Here is a 19,399-nt window from a genome sequence, read left to right on the forward strand (position 1 = left end):
TGGAGAATTCCATGGACTGTATAGTCTATGGGGTTGCAAAAGAGTCAGACACAACTGAGATGAGCGACTTTCACTTCACTTCCTCAAGTTAAGGACGATTCCTTCTATTGGCAACTGCCAGGTCTTTGGTTTTACAATGAGTGAATGTTGGATTTTATCCTTTTTTTTTTTTTTTTTTGCTTTTACTGAGTTGGTAATGTTTTTTTCTCCTTTAATATGTCGTGAGGTAAATTACATTTAAAGATTTTCCTCATCTTAAACCACCCTCATATTTTTAGGATCATTCCAACTCATTCGTGATGGATTCTCTTTCTTATGCACTACTGGAATTCATTTGTGGCATCAATTATCTATTGCTGCATAATAGATCAACCCCAAACTTAATAATGACTTAAAACAACCACCATTTTTTCCCCCTCAGCGGGCTATGGATGGTTAATTTGGACTGAGCTCAGCTGGGTATTCTTCTGCCAGTTCTGCCTGGCCTCACTTATGTGGTCACAGTTATCTGGTGGCTGAAAAGGACTGATGGTCAAGGATGGTGATCTTCATGCCTGTGGGTTGTTAGGTTCCCTGTTTTGATACTCTGGTTCTCATTCATATGGCTTCTCCATCACATGGAAATATCATTCTAAGTGGGCAAGAGAGGAAGCTTTAAGGTTTCTTGAGGTGTAGTCTCAAAAGTCACATCATGCTACTTCTGTCACATTCTATTCATCTTAGTAATTCACAGGCCCACCCAGATACAAAGAGTGAAGAAATAGATTCCTTCTTAATGGTAGGAGCTGTAAATAACTTGTGGCTATTAAGGCTATTTAAAACCTATTACAGTTTGCTAATATTTGCTAATATTGTTTGGAATTTTTGTACTTTGCATAAGAGAGATTGGACCATAATTTTCCTTTGTCATATTGTCTATGTGTAGCTTAAGAATCAAGGAAAGGGTTTGAAAGTTTTTGTTTTTGTTTTCTATTCTTTGGAAGAGTTTGGATCAGTGATCTATTGCTTGAGAGATCTATTCCTTGACTATAAAACTGTTTTGGCCTTGTGTGTTTTGTTTATGGAAAGATTAACTACTGATTCCATTTCTTTAATAGGACCATTCAGACATTCTATTTCTTCTAGATTCAGTTTTGGTAAGTCATATATATATTTTTTTTTCTTTTTTAAGAATTTATCTGTTTCCATTTTCAAAATTACTGGCATTAAGTTATAGATAGCATTATCTTTCCAGTCACCTTTTGCTCTTTCTATAGTTAGATCCACTTTTTCATTCTACTTTTATTTGCACATCACTTTTATCAAAGTTTTGTCTATTTTATTGGCCTGTCTCTTGGCATTATTGATCCTATTTTATGCTGTTACTACTTCATTGATTTCTGCTTTTATCTTTATGATACCCTTTTTTCTATTTTCTTTGGGTTTGTTCTGTTGTTCTTTTTTCTAACTTTTAAGTTGGCATAGCTCATTAATTTTCAATTTAAAAAATTTCAATATAAGCATTTTAAAGTTATAAATTATCCTTGAGGTACATTTTGACGATCTCTTACAAGTTTTATTGAGTCGTATTTTCATTATTGTTGTCATAAAATATCTTTAAATTTCCATAGTGATTTCTTCTTTGATCACCAAGTTTATTTGGAAGGGTATTTTATTTTATTTTATTTTTGGAAGGGTATTTTAAAATTTCTAAATATATGGATATTAAAAATTTTTTTTGAAATATAACATATGTACAGAAAAGTATGTAAAACATACCTGTACAATGTAATGAATAATTAGGAAGCAAACACTCATGTAACTACTCTAGGTTAAAAAAAAATAAGAGCACCACCAAACCCAGAGCCCCCATGGGTCCCTCCCCACTCACAGCCCTCTCCTGACAGAGAGAACTACTTTCTCGACTTTCAAGGTCAATTTTCCTTATAGATTTACCACATTTATGTGCATCTCTAAACAATATCAATTAGTTTTACCTGTTTTAAACTTTATATGAATATAACCATTATGGATATAAATTTTTTGTGTCTTCATTCTTTCACCTGGCATTCTTTGTGAGGTTCATCTGTATTGTTGGGTGAACTATAGTCTGTTTATTTTTATTGTTGTATATATAATGCTTTTATATATAAATATACCATAGATTCTTTATCCAGTCTGTTGTGAAAAGGGACTTCTGGATTGCTTCCTATGATCTCTCTGATAGAGATTATCTGAAGGATGTTAAATTTTGCCTTATGGACTGATATATAGCCAGTTTTTGTAATGTTCCAAGTAGGGTTGAGAAAAAAAAAGGGCTCGAAAGATTGGGTGTGCAGTTTATGAATATTTCTTTAAAACCAGACTGCCCCAGTTTTTTTTGTTTGTTTGTTTTGTTTTTTTCACTATCTGCCTGACCTCTGTAGATTGAGTTTGTCACTTTGGAAACCAGGGTAAATCTTTTCTAGGATATTTTCTATATTAAGGCAGCCTGGATTTGAGTTGCAACAGAGTGATGACTGCTAAATAGCAGGAATAACTTCCTAACTATTTCAAGTGGAATGTTCCAGATATGGATAGTAGGGAGGGGTAGAAGGCCTGAAGGGCCTTTTGCTGTGGGAAAGTGAAGAGCCTGGGGGGAAGATGGTTGAAGCTTGGTCTTTGCATGAAGATTCTTAACTTGATTCTAGGATCAGGGCTCCAGTCACCCACCAGCTGGCCCTTTGGACCACTCAGGCACTGGTATGCTTTCCAAGTCTGTATCCATGAGTGGCATCAACTGCTTCTTGGGCTGCTCAGACCCAGCTGGTGAGTAAAAGTGGGGAGCAAAGCAGTGGTGGCCCCTCCTTCTGCCAGTCTCACCCCAGTCCTCAGAGCCAGCTCTAAATTTTGGGTCCAGAGGTCCTGTGCTGTGTTCAACCACACACCCTTGGAAGCTCCAAAACGCCTTTATGCAAACGAGAGATCTGAATCCAAGCCTTTGGTACTCTGAGGTCCTCCTTCCATGGAAGGAGGACACAGGACAGAAAGAGGCTCTCCAGGTCCCCCTTTGACCAGAGACGGAGGACGGTTACCCGCAGCGTGCCTTGTCGTCAAGATGAGGCACTGGGAGCTCAGAGTGAATCCTCTGCCCTTTCCAGTCGCTGGGAACAGAACTGTGACATTGGCCCCCCCAGCCTTTCTCCACACAACCCCCCAGGGCCCTGTTACCCTGGCTTCTAGGTTCTTCAGCTCTGCTCTGCTCAGACACCGCCTTCCCTGCTCCCCAGTGCCCGCCCTCAGGAATGGCGTCACAGGCACCTGCAGCTTGGGAACCTGATCCAGGTGGAGGGGGTGGGGGAGGCAGCTCTGAGCGCCTTTGTCTGGCTTTAGCTGGACACCTCACGGCTCCTTTTGTGTTGGCAGGGAATTTGTCCCAGTCTTCTGCCGCTGACCTCAGCCAAAGGTAAGTTTGGGGGATTCAGAGCCTCTCAAAGGCCTGGATGGGGGAGAGGCAATGGGACTGGGCCAGGAATTTTGTAGCCTCAAGGGTCTCTGCAACATTCTCCCCTTAACGTTTTTTGATCAAAGACCTCCAAATATCCTTCTCCCTGAACTGCAAAGAGTTCCCCTTCTTCTCATTGGGCAGGGAAGGCAAAGAAGGTTCCCCGTAGCTCCATGGGATGAGGAAGAAATTAGAGAAAGAAAAGGAGTATCTAGACCCCAGGGTGTCTGTTGAATAGGAGAGTGGAGGTTGATGGCTGTTGTCAGGGTCAGAAGATTGGCTGCTCTACAGTCTTAGGGAGAGACTGTGACCAAGAACCAATGGGGAGTGTCCCTAAGAAGAAGTGGGCATGGGCAGTTGAGCCCCTAGGGGAGAGGGCAGGGGCTGAAGGCATGTAGTTCAAGGATCGAGGTGGAAGCTGGGAGCTTTCAGTATCTATGTAAATAAGCATGCCGAATCAGCACCTGTTTGTTTGGCTCCTGCAGCCAAAGCCTGATTAGAGTGGGTCAGCCCTCTGAGACAGTGTGGGTGTGTGAGCTGGGAATGGGCCCTTTAAGATATCAAGCTCTGATTTGTGGTCCTGAAAATCTCTAGCTGACACATCCTCCTGGCTCTGGGTTTGGGATTAGCTCATGGGATGGGGCTGATGAAATCCCAGGAAATTCAGTCCTTATTGGCGGTAGGCCCAGAGGCCCTTTCCACACAGCAGAGAGGGTCGTACACAGGGCTCTTGTTTTGTGGGGGAAAAACGTCCTCTTGGAGAGCCCACCACACCCCATATCATTTCCGTTGGGAAGCAGTATGAAGGAGATTGGTCCTGGATTAGGGAGGAGGGGGGGGAGTCTGTATTTATCTGGGAGGAGCCTGGAGTTTCCCTCATATATAGAAGGGCCTGGGAAACTGTAGTGACCATAGCCAGAAAATCCCAGGAGGTAGGGGGTGGGAGCCTCTTCTTTTTAAGTCCTCCTTCCCTTGTCCCCATCCTTCTCTCAGTCTTCCCCCTGAATCTCCATCTTCTCTTCCCTGGTTACGGCACCTTCGTCCACCATATCTCTGGGAGTATCTTGTTCTTTTCCAGCTCTAGCTCCATCTCTTCACCTGTTCTTTTTCTCTCTGTAGCTGCAGCCAACTGGAAGGGGGCTCAGGTACCTGGGCAGGCTCCTCCCTGCGACGGACACTCAGCTTCATCTTGGGCATGACCGGGAAGGCCAAGGTAGGCGCTCAGGGGGGCGGGAAGCCTGGGCCCCACTGCCCTCCCCAGTTCCCTTCCTCTCCACCTCACCATCTGCCCCCCGCCCCAGCTTCCCCCAGTAGGCAGAGACACAGGGCAATGGGTCAAGTTTTAAGGGAACACATTATGTCTCTCAGGCTCCCTCCCTATGTCCCAGTAAATCTCCTTTCCTCTGCTTTCCCCATGCCTCTAGCTTAGCAGCCAGCTGTAGACAGCTGGAAGAGAAGGGCCAGGAACCTCAGAAGCTAAGGAGTGCCCTAGCCCTCCCTCTCTTTAGGCCCCACATAGCTAAGAGGTGGGCAGCAGAAATCTTAGCCATTGGACATAATGATGATAATAATTACAGCAACACTTTTTACTTCTTCAGAGAGTATTAGGCTTTGCAACTTTTACACTCATAATTTTATGGGTGGATATAGCAGCTGAAGGACTTGAAATTAGACCATAGGCAGAGTGGAAGCCAGGAGTGTATGATTATGGAAGCACACATACAGCACGCATGTGGGGCCGTGTGCAGTTCTGACCCCAGGAAGATGAAGGCACATTGCTCTCTTCCATATTACCAACCCCCAGGCTCTGGTGAAACTGGGACCTCTGCCTACTGTTTGAATTCATTTCTACGTTCTTCATTTACTGGCAGAATGAGCCATCCCCCTTTTCCTCTCCTGGCTTACCCCAGTATGCATGTATTTTCCCACCAGGGTAGCTTCTGAACATTGAGAAAAACCCCAGACGAGATATCATCATATTCACCTGGAAACACCACAGGTTTCTTACCCTGTAAAGTTCTCACCCGCCTGCAGGGCCTGGGCCCTCTTCTCTGTCAGTCTTTTAGCCAGGATTCTCCTTCCTCTGGGTGGGCAGGGAGGGCAGAAATGAAACCAGGTTCTTAGCACCTTCTCACCGCAGGCTGTAGTGAGAAGCTGAAGCATGAGGTCAGGCAGTCTGAGACCAGGGCAAGCTGGGCACAGTGAGGCTCCTTCTTGCCTCTTGGTGGGGGGCAGAGCTCTCGAGGGAACAAAGCCAATACTGAGACCTTGGCCCTGGGGCCCCTCACCCCGCGGGCTCTCAGTGCAGGTAGGAGAGTCTGATGGCAGAATCACCCTCTTTTCCTGCGATGTGAATGAGAAGGGAAGTCGATGTTGCCCAGGGGCCATCCAGATCCCAGATGGTTTGCATTTGCTCACCCTTGACCTGGCAGTTTGGTGAGGGGATGAAGGGGAAAGTGGGGAGAGACGAGCCCAGACCAGCAGCAGGAAGGACTAGCATCACCAGGACATTGTCCCCGTCGCCTTTCCTCACCAGGGCTCTGGTCCTATCTCCCTGTTTCCTTCTTTGTCATCTCTTGGTTCATCTTGCTCCCACCCCCGTGAATGTGTGTTCTTGAGTCACTAAATCTCTTCCTTTCCCCTCCTCCTAGCTCAGGATAGGGGCCATAAGCAGGTAAACACCAGAGGTGTGGCTGGAGAGACGCTCAGTCAAGCATTGAAAGAAGGAAGTAGCTTATTTCTTCTTACTTGACGAGCAATGCAGAGTTGACAACAACACTTCTACAGAGCTCATCGCATCTATTTTTTTTTTAATTCATTTTTGACTGCGCTGAGTCTTCACTGCTACATGTGGGCTTTTTCTAGTTGTGAAGAGCAGGGGCTACTCTCGAGTTGTGGAGCACAGGCTCTAGGCGCACGGGCTTCAGTAGTCGCAGCACACAGGCTCGGTAGTTGTGACTTGCTGCTTCAAGGGTGCTCCGGCTTCAGCAGTTGTGGCACAGGGGCATGGGCTTAGCTGCTCAGAGGCATATGGGACATTCCTGGACCAGGGATGGAACCTGGGACCCCTACACTGGCAGGCGGATTCTTATCCACTGCTCCACCAGGGAAGTCCTCATCTCATCTAATTCTTATAACACTCTGGCAAAGATAAGTATTTTAATTTCCATTTTATGGCAAGATAACTTAGAGGCTAAGCCACTTGCCCAAGACCCCACAGTTAGTAAGAGGTGGAGCTGTATTATGAACCTAGAGCTTTGACTATATACTGTTGCCTCTGCCTCTGTCAGTAAACCTACGGAACAGTTTATTTCCTCTCTTTACTTCTTCCACCATTTCTTCTTTTTAAAGTCTTTATGTACTTGGCTGTGCCAGGTCTTAGTTGCGGCATGCAGGATATCTTAACTGTGGCGTTCGAACTCTCCGCTGTGGCATGTGAGATCTGGTTCCCCAACCAGAGATTGAACCCGGGCCCCCTGCACTGGGAGCATGGAGCCTTAGCCATTGGACCACGAGGGAAGTCCCCTTCTTCCACCATTTCTGATGGATGGCCATTGGAGTCAATAACGCCTCAATCATCCCCTCCACAATACACAATGTCCAAAGTAATAAGAAGAAAAACAAACCTCTTGGGCACCATAGGACTTGGGCCCAGGTATCTCTGTGGCTTTCTCCGCTCATCTACTGGATAAGACCCTGACAACCAGGTTCTTCTCTGGGATGGCCTCCCTACCCCTGAAATGTGGGGGACTTAACTGTCAAGTTAGGGCGTCCCTGGTGGCGTTAGTGGTAAAGAACCTGCCTGACGATGCAGGAGACGTAAGAGACACAAGAGACATGGGTTCGATCCCTGGGTTAGGAAGAGCCCTTGGAGAAGGAAATGGCAACCCACTCCAGTATCCTTGTCTGGGTACTCTCATGGACAGAAGAGCCTGGCAGGCTACGATTGATGGGGTCACAAAGAGTCGGACACGACTGAGCATGCAGGCACTTCTCTGTCAAATTAAATAAGCTAAAGAAGGGGTGGTTACTTTTAGATTCTGGCAGAAATTAATATTGGCTTTTGTTTCTGTGTATCTAAAAAAATAATTTCAGAAAATCTGAGAGGCATCACTGGATAGAAGGAGCAGGGACTGAGATGAAAATGGTTTGGAAGAAAGGTCAGGGGATGCCAAAGCAAAAGGAAAAGAGTTCACTATTCCAGAGGATACAGAAAGTGGAAATTAAGTCAAGCTGCAGGCCTAGCTGGCTAAAAACACAGGTGTTCTTAAAGGTAGTCTGACTCCCTTTACACTCCCTAAGTCCCCTTCTTACTATTCACCTCTTAAGAGGAAGAAGAGGAAGGGTAAGAGGGAAGGTAACAAAGAGCAAATGGGTGGAAAGTTTATTGTAGATTGGGGTGGGAGACAGAAGAGGGTTACGAGATTAGGTCCTCTTCTTTCATAAAGAGACCTTCTAAGCTGAGTTTGGTGACTGAGATCCCTCACATAACTCTGGGATTCAGGTCCTGGGTTTACTGCAGATCCAGACTGGAGTTTGGCCCTTTAAGATTCCATCCTTAGCTTGCAACACCCTCCTACCCCAGGCCTGGGAGAAAAGCCGAGGTCTCAGCCTACCCCTGGTCTCTGGGCCCCCAGTGGGTGGAGCCTTGTGGCTAGGATTCTGGCTTCTGGCTGTCTGTTTTTAAATTTAGTACATTCCTCAGCCCTGGCTGCCCACTGGGGGGAGGTAAGTCTGGGGTAATGGGTCTAGGAGCTTTAAGATCACTGCTTTTTGGGGAGCTCCTAGGGCCTTCCTGTAAATCTCCCCTGCAGGTGCAACCCTGGAGAAGTCAGCCTCCCTGATGGCCCTGGGAAGTCCTTTCTGCTTTCTAGTTTCCAGCCAGCCTAGAACTGGGCATGGTTGTTTTCTCTCCTTTTCTTCTGGTCTTTGCTATATAAGGATCCTAAACAGGGGAATGGGTGAAGAAGGAGGTGAAGGAGTTGCTAGGCAGGAGGGGAAGTCAGAGGAGCAGCGTGGGGGTGAGAAGCCCAAGGAGCTCAGCCAGTGGTGAGGCAGTGGAGCCCAAAATAGTGGCAGAGGCTAAAATTGGCACCTACAAGAGTGCTGAGCTGGGCTTGAAACCTGCAGCCAGACCCTGCTGCTGAAGCCCTGCAGGGAGCCGCTGGGTCTGGGTTGGGCCTCCGCTCCTCCCTTCCTTCCTCCACACCTTTGGGGACCAGAGTCAGGCAGGACCCTATAAACTTCAGATGCTCTGTTCCAGGACTCTCTGTGCTTCTGGTTGCTCCAGAGACACAGAGGCTCTGAGACGTAGAAATGAAGGGCAATGTGAATGATTATAATTCTAGAGGAGGAGGTGTTTCCCCCAAAAGGTGGAGGTTGCCTCAGGCTGGGGCAGAGTTTCCAGAAAGCGTGTCCCACTCCACCGCTCCTCCTCGTGGAGACACTGGCCATTCTCCAGTGGGGCAGGCTGGCTGCTGGGCTTTCTGGTTCTGGTCTAACTTGCAACAGAGAGAACTGGGATTAGACACAAGGAAGGACTTCCTCAGCACCTTGGTCCCACAACCCCTGGCCCCAGCCGTCGGTGGAGGCAGAAGCAGGAGGGAAGGGGGTGGGCAGAGTGCCGGCCTGGAAGGCCCCAGAGAGGATGGGGACTTGGGGAAGGACTCTCTCCTCTCGGATTCTTCCTCCAGGCCCTGTAAAGAACTAAAACCCAGCCTTTAGTTCCCCTTTGATTTCTCCGCCCTCTCCCCACCCCTGCCCTCATCGTAAAAGGGGTCGGTCAGCTCTGGCCTGCTTTGATGGGCCCCCGAAGGCCTGGAAGGAACTGGTCCGGGTTCCCTGGAGAGCTGGGAACGGCTGGAATCCTCCGGCCCGCGGGGCTTTCTAGACTGATGGACTGCTTTGGGGGAGGAGAAGGGGAAGGGGAAGATGAAGGTGGGGTGGGGGCTATGGGGAGGGTTAGGGAGGGTTTTAGGAAAACTGCAGCCGAGGCGGCGTCTGGGATTAGAGACACCCCCCCCCCCCCACCCCGCCAACACACATACATGCACACACCGGCGCCGGACTGCCCGTCCACGGCCCCGTGTACTTGTGCGAGCCGCCCCTCCACGGACCGAGGCGTCCCGTCCGCGCGGCACCCCGCCCTCCCTCTGCCCCGCCTCCCCCCTTCCTGAGCTCGGGCGGGGGTGGAGACTCGGGTTTGAGGAACTGGCGCTGGGTGCCGGGCGAGGGGAGTCAGACTTCCTGTCCCCCAGACTGACGCGTGCGGGGCAGACCCCTCCCCCGCCCTCCCCCCACAATAGCTGGACGCCTGGGTCCGCGCCGCATCCTCCTGGGCGCCCCTCCATCGGATTATGTCTCGGATCGAATCCCTCACACGGGCGCGGATCGACCGGAGCAAAGAGCTGGCCAGCAAGGTGGGCTCTGAAACCCCTGTCCCTCCCTCCCGCGGTCCTCGGGGTGCCCTTCGATCCCCGGCAGCCGCGCGGCGCTCCCTGGTCTCCCCGCCTGCTTTCTGGGCGCCAAAATCGGGCGGAGCGATGGCCGGGAAAGCAGCGGGACGCGGTGGGTGGGGACTGTGAGTGAGTGGGGAGGGGGCTGGGGGAGCCGTCGCCGCGACCCGCGGCTCCAGCTCTGTGCTGATTCTCCGCCGGGATCCCGGGAGAGAGCGGACCTGGGGTTGGGCTGCTTCCGATCCGGCGGGACTCGGTGTTTTGGGCCGCGTGAAAGAAAGTTGCTCCGGTAAGGGACGGAGCGGGAACAGGGAGGTGTGTGTGTCGCGGGGGTGGGCCCGGTGAAGGTTCTCGGGGACCCCCTCTCCCAGGGTCCCACCAGGTTGCTCTCTGTATCCCCCCCCCCCCGCCCCCCTGCAGTCGCTGGCTCGGTCGTTCCCTCTTTGTCCCCGCCATCCGGCCGAGGGGTGGGAGGGGGTGGTTTCCCAGCTTCCTCCCACCACCACCACCACCCGCATCACCACCCGTGCAAGACAAAAGTCAGCTCCTCCTCTCCTCGCAGATGGACTTTCCAGCTGTGATTCAGTTCTCCCCGCCGGTGGGCGGGTGACTGGGGTCAGGACAGCTTAGGGACAGCTTACTTCCCCCCAAGGCATCACCCTCAGGTGAAAGGAGCAGAGGTCTTTGTGTAGCTAGGATCCTTTCTTCCATCCTTAGGAGGGTTCCTGGGCACCCCAGTTCCCGAAATATCAGTGTCGTCCATCCCTTTTTGCCCCACCAGCTTCCTGAAATAACCTGAAGCCTTTAGGCTGACCCACTTGGCGCTGTGCCCTCCTCCCTCCTCCCCACCTCTGCTGTTATCTCTTCATCTTGGGACTGTTCTGTCATTTCTAGAGTCTGGGTATATAGTTAGCCTAGTCCCCCAACCCTATCTCCAGCTCTTGGCCACTCCTTTCCAAGTATCCTTTTTTTTCTGCCTTTGTACCCAGGCCCACTGCCAAAGACTGTGACCTGTCCACACTTCAGCCCCCAGGAAATGATGAAGCTGACTTGTATGTGAATAAGTGAGAGCTGGGAGGAAGGTGGTGCATGCAGACAGCACCTCCCAGCTGCCTGAGGCAGCTGCAGTATACCCGTTATTGGAAAGGCCAAGACCCAGTCCATAGCTGGTTTAATCTCTGGCCTCTTTCCAATCCCAGTGTTCTGCCCTGGCAGGCAGCCTATGCTGATCACCATCACTGTCTTCAGGCATGGGGGCAGTACTGCTTCGGAGCCCTCAAAGATGATGGAACCCCTTTCCCCCACTTCCCTCCTAGCTCCTAGCCTGGCCACCTATCTAGAGACCAACTTGGGAGAGGTTCTGTCCTGGAACTTTTCTTTAGGGAGGCTGGGATAAGATTCTGCTAACAGGAAAGCAACTGGGGGTTTGGGTAGGGCCTGAGACAAATAGAAGTCCAGAGGAGTGATGGCTGAAGTGCGGTGAAGCAGCGGGGTGGCAGGCAGGCTCTTCCCAACCCTGCGCCAGGCCAGGCCCCAGCTATGAAAGTCTGTTTATTTTTCAACCGTTTGAGCTGAGACTCTGGAGTAGAGCCAAGGGGGGAGGAGAGGTTTTATGAAACCACGGAAATTTGGTTCCACCCTAAAAAGGAAAGCCGTGGGGGCACTGGTGAGGGGCTATAGACAGGGGTTCTGGGAAGGTAGATACTGGGGTCCCTTTTCTGTTATTGGGAGGAGTTGGGGAGCCAGATAACTGGGTCCTAATGCCTTGTGGGGGGTTTAATGTTTGTTTTGTTTTGGGTCATTGGGAGGACTGGGAATCTAGAAGCTTTACTTTTTCCATCCTGGGGTCCTGGGGCTGATCTTGGTTTGGGGGGTGTCAGGAATCTGATTGGGGGTGGGGATGTGGGGGGCTGAGTGGGTAGATCTGAGAGGGCAGGGAGGCCACTGGAGGAGGGTGCTTGTCAGTTTGGGCTGGTCGGAAGGGGAGGGCCACCTCCGGAAAACTGTGGTTACAGAAGAGGGGAGTTGGTTCTTAGCCAACAAACCCTGGATCCCCTCTTCCCCCTCCCCCAAGCACACCAGCTGTCTCCTTTCTTTTTATACTGCGGTGGGAAGTAGAGGGGGCCTGCTGGAAATGAGATAATTTGAGGGAGATGGTCTCCCTGCTGCCTATTTGGGGGGATGCTTCACAGCAGGTCCTGAGAGCCCCCGCCCCCCACCATTCCTTGCCTTCCTCCTCGGTACTTCCTTGAAGAAGGAATTTAAGTGGAACCTGCCCCTTTCTCCTTCCCACTCTCCTAGAGTCTGTGCAGCTCCCGCACCACCACCCATGACTCCTTTCTCTTTTCACTCCATTTCTATTCTTCCAGGCTGTCTTCAGTCCTCCACCCCCTCATTCTCTGTGCTCTACTTCTTACCTCCATAGGCCCCAAACCCCAGAGGTCCCTTTTCTGTCTTTCCTCCTCTGTTCCCACCTTCCTCCTCCCCCAAACCTTAACTATCTCCTCTCTCAGAACAAAGAGTCCTTTCCTGCCTAGAAGGAAGCAGGGACCAGAGGACCAGGGATGGCTCTGGAGGCTAGGGGGTCCCCTTGGAATCTAAAGGACCCCAGCTTTGGAGCGTGGTGGTGGTGGAGAGGAGAGAGACTATTTCTTTGTTCTGAGTGTTGGAGAGGTGGCTGGCTTTGTGTGCAGGACGGGGAGTGGAACCGGAGACAAGGGCTGGGGGAGCCCCCGAGGGAACTGGCGGTGTTGGCAGTCTGGGAGGGAAGTTGAGGAATTGGGGGGTCTCCAGAGAGGCTGAGGCTTTGGGGGCATAGGGAAAGATTCTTGGGGCCTTAGAGGTTAGGAAAAGAGCTGAGGGGGAGGGGAGAAGCAAGGATGGGGGAAGGGAGCGTAATGCTTAAGGAAGTGGCTGAGTGACTCCAGGGGGTGGGATGGCGCCTAGAGAGGGATGTGCCTGGGCTGCCCGAGGGATTTAAAGAGGGGTTCCATCTCAGCCCTCTGGCTTTCCTGGAACCCCTGACCTGGGAGTCAGGGAGGGCAGATCTGAAGGAGTGAATCCCCTGTGTGCACATGTCCTGTCCTGTGTGTCGATGTGTTTGTGTGTTGGTGTGGGTGTCTGTGTCCGTCTGCCTGTCCCCAGATGCTCTGGGTCACTGTTCTGAATGATGGTCACCAAAGTGGGGCTCATTGCACTCTGGACGTGAGGAAGTAGTTCCATTCTTAGCTCAGTCTCTCCTTTGAAGTATCATCTAGGAAGGAGAGGGAGCAGATTGGTCATGGTTCCTGGAGCTGGTCGGAGAAATGGCTGAGAGGCGCTGGCTGGACCCTTCTGGGTTTGTTTATGTCTCCTTGGGGGAGGGTGGGGGAGGGGCTGCAGGCAGCAGCTGCCCCCCTCCCAACTCAGCCGGCCTGCCCTGTGCCAGGAGGGCAGGGAGTCCTGGCACAGCTATTGTTCGCCCGCACAAATGCCCGTCTGTTTGCATCACTGCCCCCCTCCATCTCTGCTTGTCTTTCTCTCCTGACCCGACAGGTGTGGCCTGGTGGGGGGGCGGGCTGGGGCTCAGGATGCCTGAGTCTCACGGTCTCCAGCCCAACTTTATTCCCTATGGCCCTCAGCACCCCTCTTCTGCTCCACTCGTGTGCCCACGCCCACCGTCCGGTATCTCATCTTCATTCATCAGGCGAGCGTTTATTAAGTGCCTTTGTGTGTTCAGCGATGTCTTTTTGTGTTAGGTTTCTGGCTTTGGTGTTAATGTTTCTGTTTGGCCGCCTTCTCCTCAGCCTCCTGCCTTCATCTTATCCATGGAAGCTCATAAGGGAAGCAAAGCCTGGCTGAGACCACCCCAAGCCCTCTTCTCAGTCCCATGGCCAGGAACCCCTCTCTCATTTCCCAGCCCGAGAACCCATCCCTCAGGACTCATGGCCCTTTGCAGCCTATGACTCTGAACCCCTGCTGTCCAGGGTCTAAGCCACAGATGACCTGAAACCTAGCAGAACCTTCCAGGGACCTTCTGGCCACCAAGCACGGCCTGGACAGAGACTGTACCACCTTGGGGAGGAGGCTGCTGCCCGTTGCCCAGGTGCAGAGGTCATCCTCAGCATCATGCGACTTCTCCAGAGGTCTTGGCTTGGACATACCCAATGGCGGAACAAGGACACTGAGAGCTTGGGCTCTGTTTGGAGAGGCCCTCACTCCTCTGGGTCAGCTCCGCCACCCTCTGCTGCCCGCTTGGGAACACAGGAAGCCAAAGTCCAGGCTTTGGCATTCCTTGGCCTTTGTGTATGTCACTGTTTTCCTCATCTCTCGGCACAGAGAAAGGGGAGACTGCCTCTGTGTTTGAGCCAGCAGCCTCAATGCCCTCTGCCATTTGCCTAGTCTTTCTTTCTTCAAAATGACCAAAGTCTGGGCTGACAGTGGAAAGGAAAGTCTTCCCCTGACTTTCAGAGGATACCATCTGAGCCTAAATTCAAAGGAATTAGGAGTGAAGTTCCGGGAGGAGGGAGGAAAGAATAACAGGAGAGGAGGAGACCAGAGTTCCCTGGTGGCCCAGTGGTTAAGACTCCACGCTTCCAGGGCACAGGGCACAGGTTCAATTCCTGGTCAGGGAACTAAGATCTCGCAAGTGCATGACTCAGCCAAAGAGAGAGAAAGAGAAGAGGCGGAAGGGGAGACTGAAAGCTCCGAAGCTGTGATAAAGAATGAGGGGATTCCTAGAGCAGGGGTGAGGGTGCTGCTAGGGCCCCTTGTCCTGGTGTCTAGCCATCCATTCATCCTTCTTTACTTCCTTTCTTTCCTAACACATGTTGAGTGTCTGTTATGTTCCAGCCATTGTTCTTGTGCTTTCCCGTGCTTTATTCATTTCATCCTTGATGCCACAGTGGCGGAGATGCAGGCTGTGTAGCAAGACTTTCTGTGAGGGTTTGTAAGAAAGCAGGACTTGGACACTGGACAGTAGAGGGCTGAAGCAAGCAGGAAGGGCCTCTGAGGGTGCGAGTGGGTGTTGTGGACTGGGGGGTGATGGGCCCTTTTCTTGGTGGCCAGATGGGGTCATGAGGTGAAGGGCTGTCCTGCTGGCTGGTGGGCAGGCAGCTAACAGGGGTGATCTTAAGAATACTTGGAAAGAGTAGGACAGAGAAGCACACAGGGCCCTTCACTCTGGAGCAGGCCGCCCCGGGGTGCCGGCCCTCTGTCCTCCTTGCCTCACCAGCCTGAGCCCTTGGGGAGGGTGCAGACTGCCTCCAGGACAATAGCACTAGGCAGTGCCAGGGCCGCTCGCTGCTGGGCAGCGTCGGTGTTGGGATGTGCTGCTGCTGTGGCCGCTGCCCGCTGCTGGCCCACCTAGACAGGGCGTCCCTTGGAGAGAGGGTGAGTGTTGAGAGGTGGAGGAGGCTGGGCCCTTGTAGCCAGAGAGGGAAGGTCCACAGGAGACCCTGTCCTCTGGCTGCCCCAGTCCTCTGGCCCTCTTTCCCCGGTGAGTGCTCCTGGAGGCCTAAGGGTGGAAGGCAGAGGGCAGAGGTCGGGGGAGGAGAGGGGGCTATTGTAGCAGCACTGCAGCAGATCTACAGGACTGCCCATTTTGGAGTTGACCCCGATTCAGACATGTCACTTTTTTAAAAAAAAATATAGTTGATTTACCACATTATATTAGTTTTAGTATTTTTACAGATTATGTATGCTCCATTAAAGTTATTACAAGATAATGGCTATAACTCCCTGTGCTATACAATACATCCTCGCTTCTCATCTGTTTGTTTCGGTTTTTGTTTTTTTGGTCATGCTGTGTGGATTTTAGTTCCCCAACCAGGGACTGAACCCTCAGCAATGAAATTGCAGAGTCGTAACTACTGGACCAGCAGGGAATTCCCTGCTTATCTATTTTATGCACAGTAGTTTGTATCTAATTTTCCCCTCCCCATGTTGCTCTTTTTAACATGGTCACGGATTTTTGTTTGCTTACTTTTAATTCAAACATAACAATTCCTCAAACTTCTCTGTTTGTGTCATGGAGAAGGTTGGGAGGGCAGGCGAGGAGAAAAGAAGGCAGAGTGTAGGGCAGTGAGCTGTTTGGACTTGGACTTTGAGGTTCTATGGTGGTGGTGGTGGTTTAGTCACTAAGTCTTGTCTTAGCAGCCCCATGGACTATGGCCTCGCAGGCTCCTCTGTCCATGGGATTTCCCAGGCAAGAATACTGGAGTGGGTTGCCATTTCCTTCTCCAGGGGATCTTCCCAACCCAGGAATCGAACCCGGGTCTCCTGCATTGCAGGCAGACTCTTTACCGACTGAGCTATGAGGGAAGTCTCCCAGGTTCTATAAGGCCATTTTATTCAGAGGAGGATTAGATTTCCTAAAGAACTGTAACTTGAAGCTGGGCATATGGTGGTTAGACCAAAGAGAGAATTTTCTAGTGGTCCAGATAGGTAGGTACCAGGATAGAAAAAGGGAGCTTAGAGTGAGAGGTTGGTGAGCTTCCCTGGCAAGGCCTAGGAGGAGGGGAGGGCGAGGCCAAGGGCAGCAGAGGAGAAGCAAGAGCGGGGAAGGGGTGGGAGGCCAGGGGATGGGAAGGAGAGGGTGTTAGAGGGAGAAGGGGAGGCTGGCAGGGGAGGAGAAAGGGAAGGTGGGTGATTGGTGGGGCGTGACCTCAAGACCTCTAGGCTCTGCTCACCATCAGACACACCTGGGACTCCTGAGGGTCGGTGGGAGAGAGAGGGATCCTGGGGCACCAGGAAGGCCTGAGACCCTCGGGCACCACGGTCCAGTGCCCTCTGGCCCCTGTGCTGTTGACTCATCCTGTCCCTCCACACTTCCCTTTTCCATCCTCGCCCCAGGCCAGCGCGTCTCTTCCCCTCCCCCACCTCCTCACTGCTAGAGTGACTTCAGCTGAGAGTCAGGACTGGGCCCCCCACCCCCAAGTCCAGGCTGCGGATTCTCCTCTGAGTTTTGATTGGCTGTCCCAGGGCCCCAGACAGCATCATCTGACTTGGGGCTCATTACCCTCGGCCATCAAGATCTCGCTCTTTGGTTTCTGAGAGAGGCAGGGAAGCCTTGCAAGGAGTGGTCTTGTCATCTCTGCTTCCTGCTCTCAGTTCTCTAAGTGGAGGGAAAATCCAGGGATCTGAAGTGACCACTGAGGAGGGTCCTGGAGTGGGTGTAAAGCATGGTGTCCCATCTTCTCATCTCCTCAGGTTCAGGGAAAGCTCAGGGGCCTTGAGGAAGGACAGAAAAGGGGTCAGGGAGAAGGACTTGACCTGCAGAGGTGGGGGTCGGGAGGGTGAAGCAGGAGATGAGAAAGCTGGTGGGAAATGCCTGCTTCTGAGGTTCTGCAGAGAGCCCAGAGAGTGCCCCATCTCGACAGAGCAGAGCAGGAGGAACTGACGCTGCAGCTGGGATGGAGGGCGGATGCCAGAAAGGACTTCCTAGACTAACTGGGTGAGGAGGAAGAAGGGAGCGATCCTAGGATTTGGAGGGGAGCGTGAGAAGGATAAAAGTTAAACTGCAGAAGAGACTTCCTGCCAGGAATGAGACCTTGATGGCCACGTTTCCTTTCTTAAAGATCCCAGAGAGGACAAGTGAAGAGACTGAAATAGGCTCCTCCTCCTTGAGGTTAGCAGGGGACATGCTGCCTCCCGCAGAGGCCCCGTGTCCCTGGGCTGAGCAGACGTGAAGGCCTCTACGGTTTGGGATCCTGACCTCCTGTTGAGGGGGGCAGTGGCGGCATCCTGCCCCCTTCAGCCAATCTGATCAGGGGATCTCCTGCCCCCCCACTGTGACTGCCACTGCCACGGAGACGGTGGCTCCACCACCGGTTGTCATGGTTATAAGAGGAGCTAACTCCCAGAGATTTGAAAGCGCTGGTGAGCTGGCACCTTCTGCTTTGCCTGCTCTCCCCTCCTCTCTGCGCATCTTCCCCCGGCACAGAGAAGAGAGTACAGCAGCCTGGGGGCGAGCAGGGCTAGAGCCGGGAGGTGGAGTGAGGACGCGGAGGTCTAGAGCCGTGGAGATGAGCGGCAACAGGAGGCAACCCAGCCGCAGGGGCCAGGTAGGTCAGGGGCCGGCTCGGCCCTTGGGGATGGCCAGTCATTCCTGGACAGCTGCCTCTGACACGCCGCGGCAGGCTCTGCTTCAGGAAGTGGTGTGTTGCTGGCAACCCCAGGAAGGTGTTGCTCACTCACCTCTGCCCTCGCCTGCCTCTCTGGACTTCTCAGGCACCCTGGCATCCTCCAGCCTCACTTCCTGTCTCTCTCGCCCCTTCTGCAGACCCGGGAAAAGGAGAAGATGAAGGAAGCCAAGGACGCCCGCTACACCAATGGGCACCTCTTCACCACCATCTCCGTCTCGGGCATGACCATGTGCTATGCATGTAACAAGAGCATCACAGCCAAGGAAGCCCTCATCTGTCCGAGTAAGCTCTCCGGACCCTGAGTGCCCCTGTGCCTCAGTGCCCCCTGACCCTGATCCTTCTCTCTGTCCCTCTGCCCTGGGTCCATAAGGCTCACTCTCTCTGAGCCCCAAATGCTAGGGCTGGATGCTGGATCCCTTTCTCCCTTTCCTTACGTCTAGGAGTAGTGGCGGTCAGAATATGGCAAGAGCAGAACTCGGGGGGGGGAATGGGAAAGGGGAGGCCAGGGTAGCTGTCCTTGCAGCTGTCGTCCACCGGGTCTCCCTCAGCTCCCCGAACAGCTGCTGAGGGTCAGAGAACTGATTGGAGAAGGAACAGGAATGTTGTGTGTCTGTGGAGGGGGGTGGATAGGGGAGCTGGGTGGGAGGCTGCCAGCCTTGCAGCTGCTCTGCCGATCTTCCTGGGCCGAACTGGGTGTTCAGGACTTCAGAGTCCCCTTGCCCCCTCCGTTTCTGTTGACTGGGTGGAGGCTGAAATCTCTAAATCTCTGAAGGATTAGGGATAAGAACACCCATCTCAAATTTCTAGCCTGACTGATACGTAGCGAGAAAGAGAGGAGATGGCAGCAATGTGTATATTGAGGGAATAGCGGTTAGAACTCCTGACCTTCAGCCACATCTCAGGATGGCCCTGTATTAAGTACAAGCCGAGATTTCTTCCTTCCCCAAAATGCCTATACAGAGGGCTCCCACCCTGTCCACCCATCCACCCCCAGATTTATGGCAAAGAGCTGCTTCTGATTTGAGCAGGATGAGAGGTGTTGGGGCCCACTGCGGAACAGAGGAGCAAAAGCTTTAGCTTCTAAATCTCTGTGGAACCTGGCAGGGAACCCCAGACAGAATCAGTGAGGCCTCCCTCCTTCTTCACTGTTCAACTTGAGTTTATGAGGGTGAGGAGGGAACCCCAATCTAGATCCCTCTAGAGACCTGACAAAATTCCCAATCTGGAAGCTCGTTGCCAGGGGAACTGGGGAGGCGGGCAGCAAGCGCTATTTTGAGAGCAGGTGGAAAGCGGAGGTTCGATCCAGAGACACTGGGTGCTGGAAGGTAGAGGAGAGCTTCAGTGGGGTGGGCGCAGCC

The 19,399-nt window shown here is 52.2% G+C and overlaps 1 protein-coding gene across 9 annotated transcripts in view; it reads left to right on the plus strand.

The window, feature by feature from the left end:
• Window positions 1-19,399, plus strand: part of ARHGEF2 (Rho/Rac guanine nucleotide exchange factor 2) — a 48,569-nt gene that overhangs the window by 14,605 nt on the left and 14,565 nt on the right. For 3 of the 9 annotated variants that reach the window (XM_043876157.1, XM_043876158.1, XM_043876162.1), the window contains 5 exons: window positions 1,098-1,136; window positions 2,670-2,787; window positions 3,385-3,424; window positions 4,583-4,676; window positions 18,179-18,323. In XM_043876157.1, the coding sequence (XP_043732092.1) occupies window positions 1,098-1,136; window positions 2,670-2,787; window positions 3,385-3,424; window positions 4,583-4,676; window positions 18,179-18,323 (436 nt within the window). Of the gene's footprint in view, window positions 1-1,097; window positions 1,137-2,669; window positions 2,788-3,384; window positions 3,425-4,582; window positions 4,677-8,087; window positions 8,192-9,609; window positions 9,883-10,053; window positions 10,208-17,202; window positions 17,961-18,178; window positions 18,324-19,399 lie in introns of those variants that run through there. The other 6 variants (XM_043876160.1, XM_043876166.1, XM_043876163.1 and 3 more) reach the window with 6 other exon arrangements.

The sequence above is a fragment of the Cervus elaphus genome, chromosome 20 (genome assembly GCF_910594005.1).
Source record: "Cervus elaphus chromosome 20, mCerEla1.1, whole genome shotgun sequence".
Classification (NCBI taxonomy): Eukaryota; Metazoa; Chordata; class Mammalia; order Artiodactyla; family Cervidae; genus Cervus; species Cervus elaphus.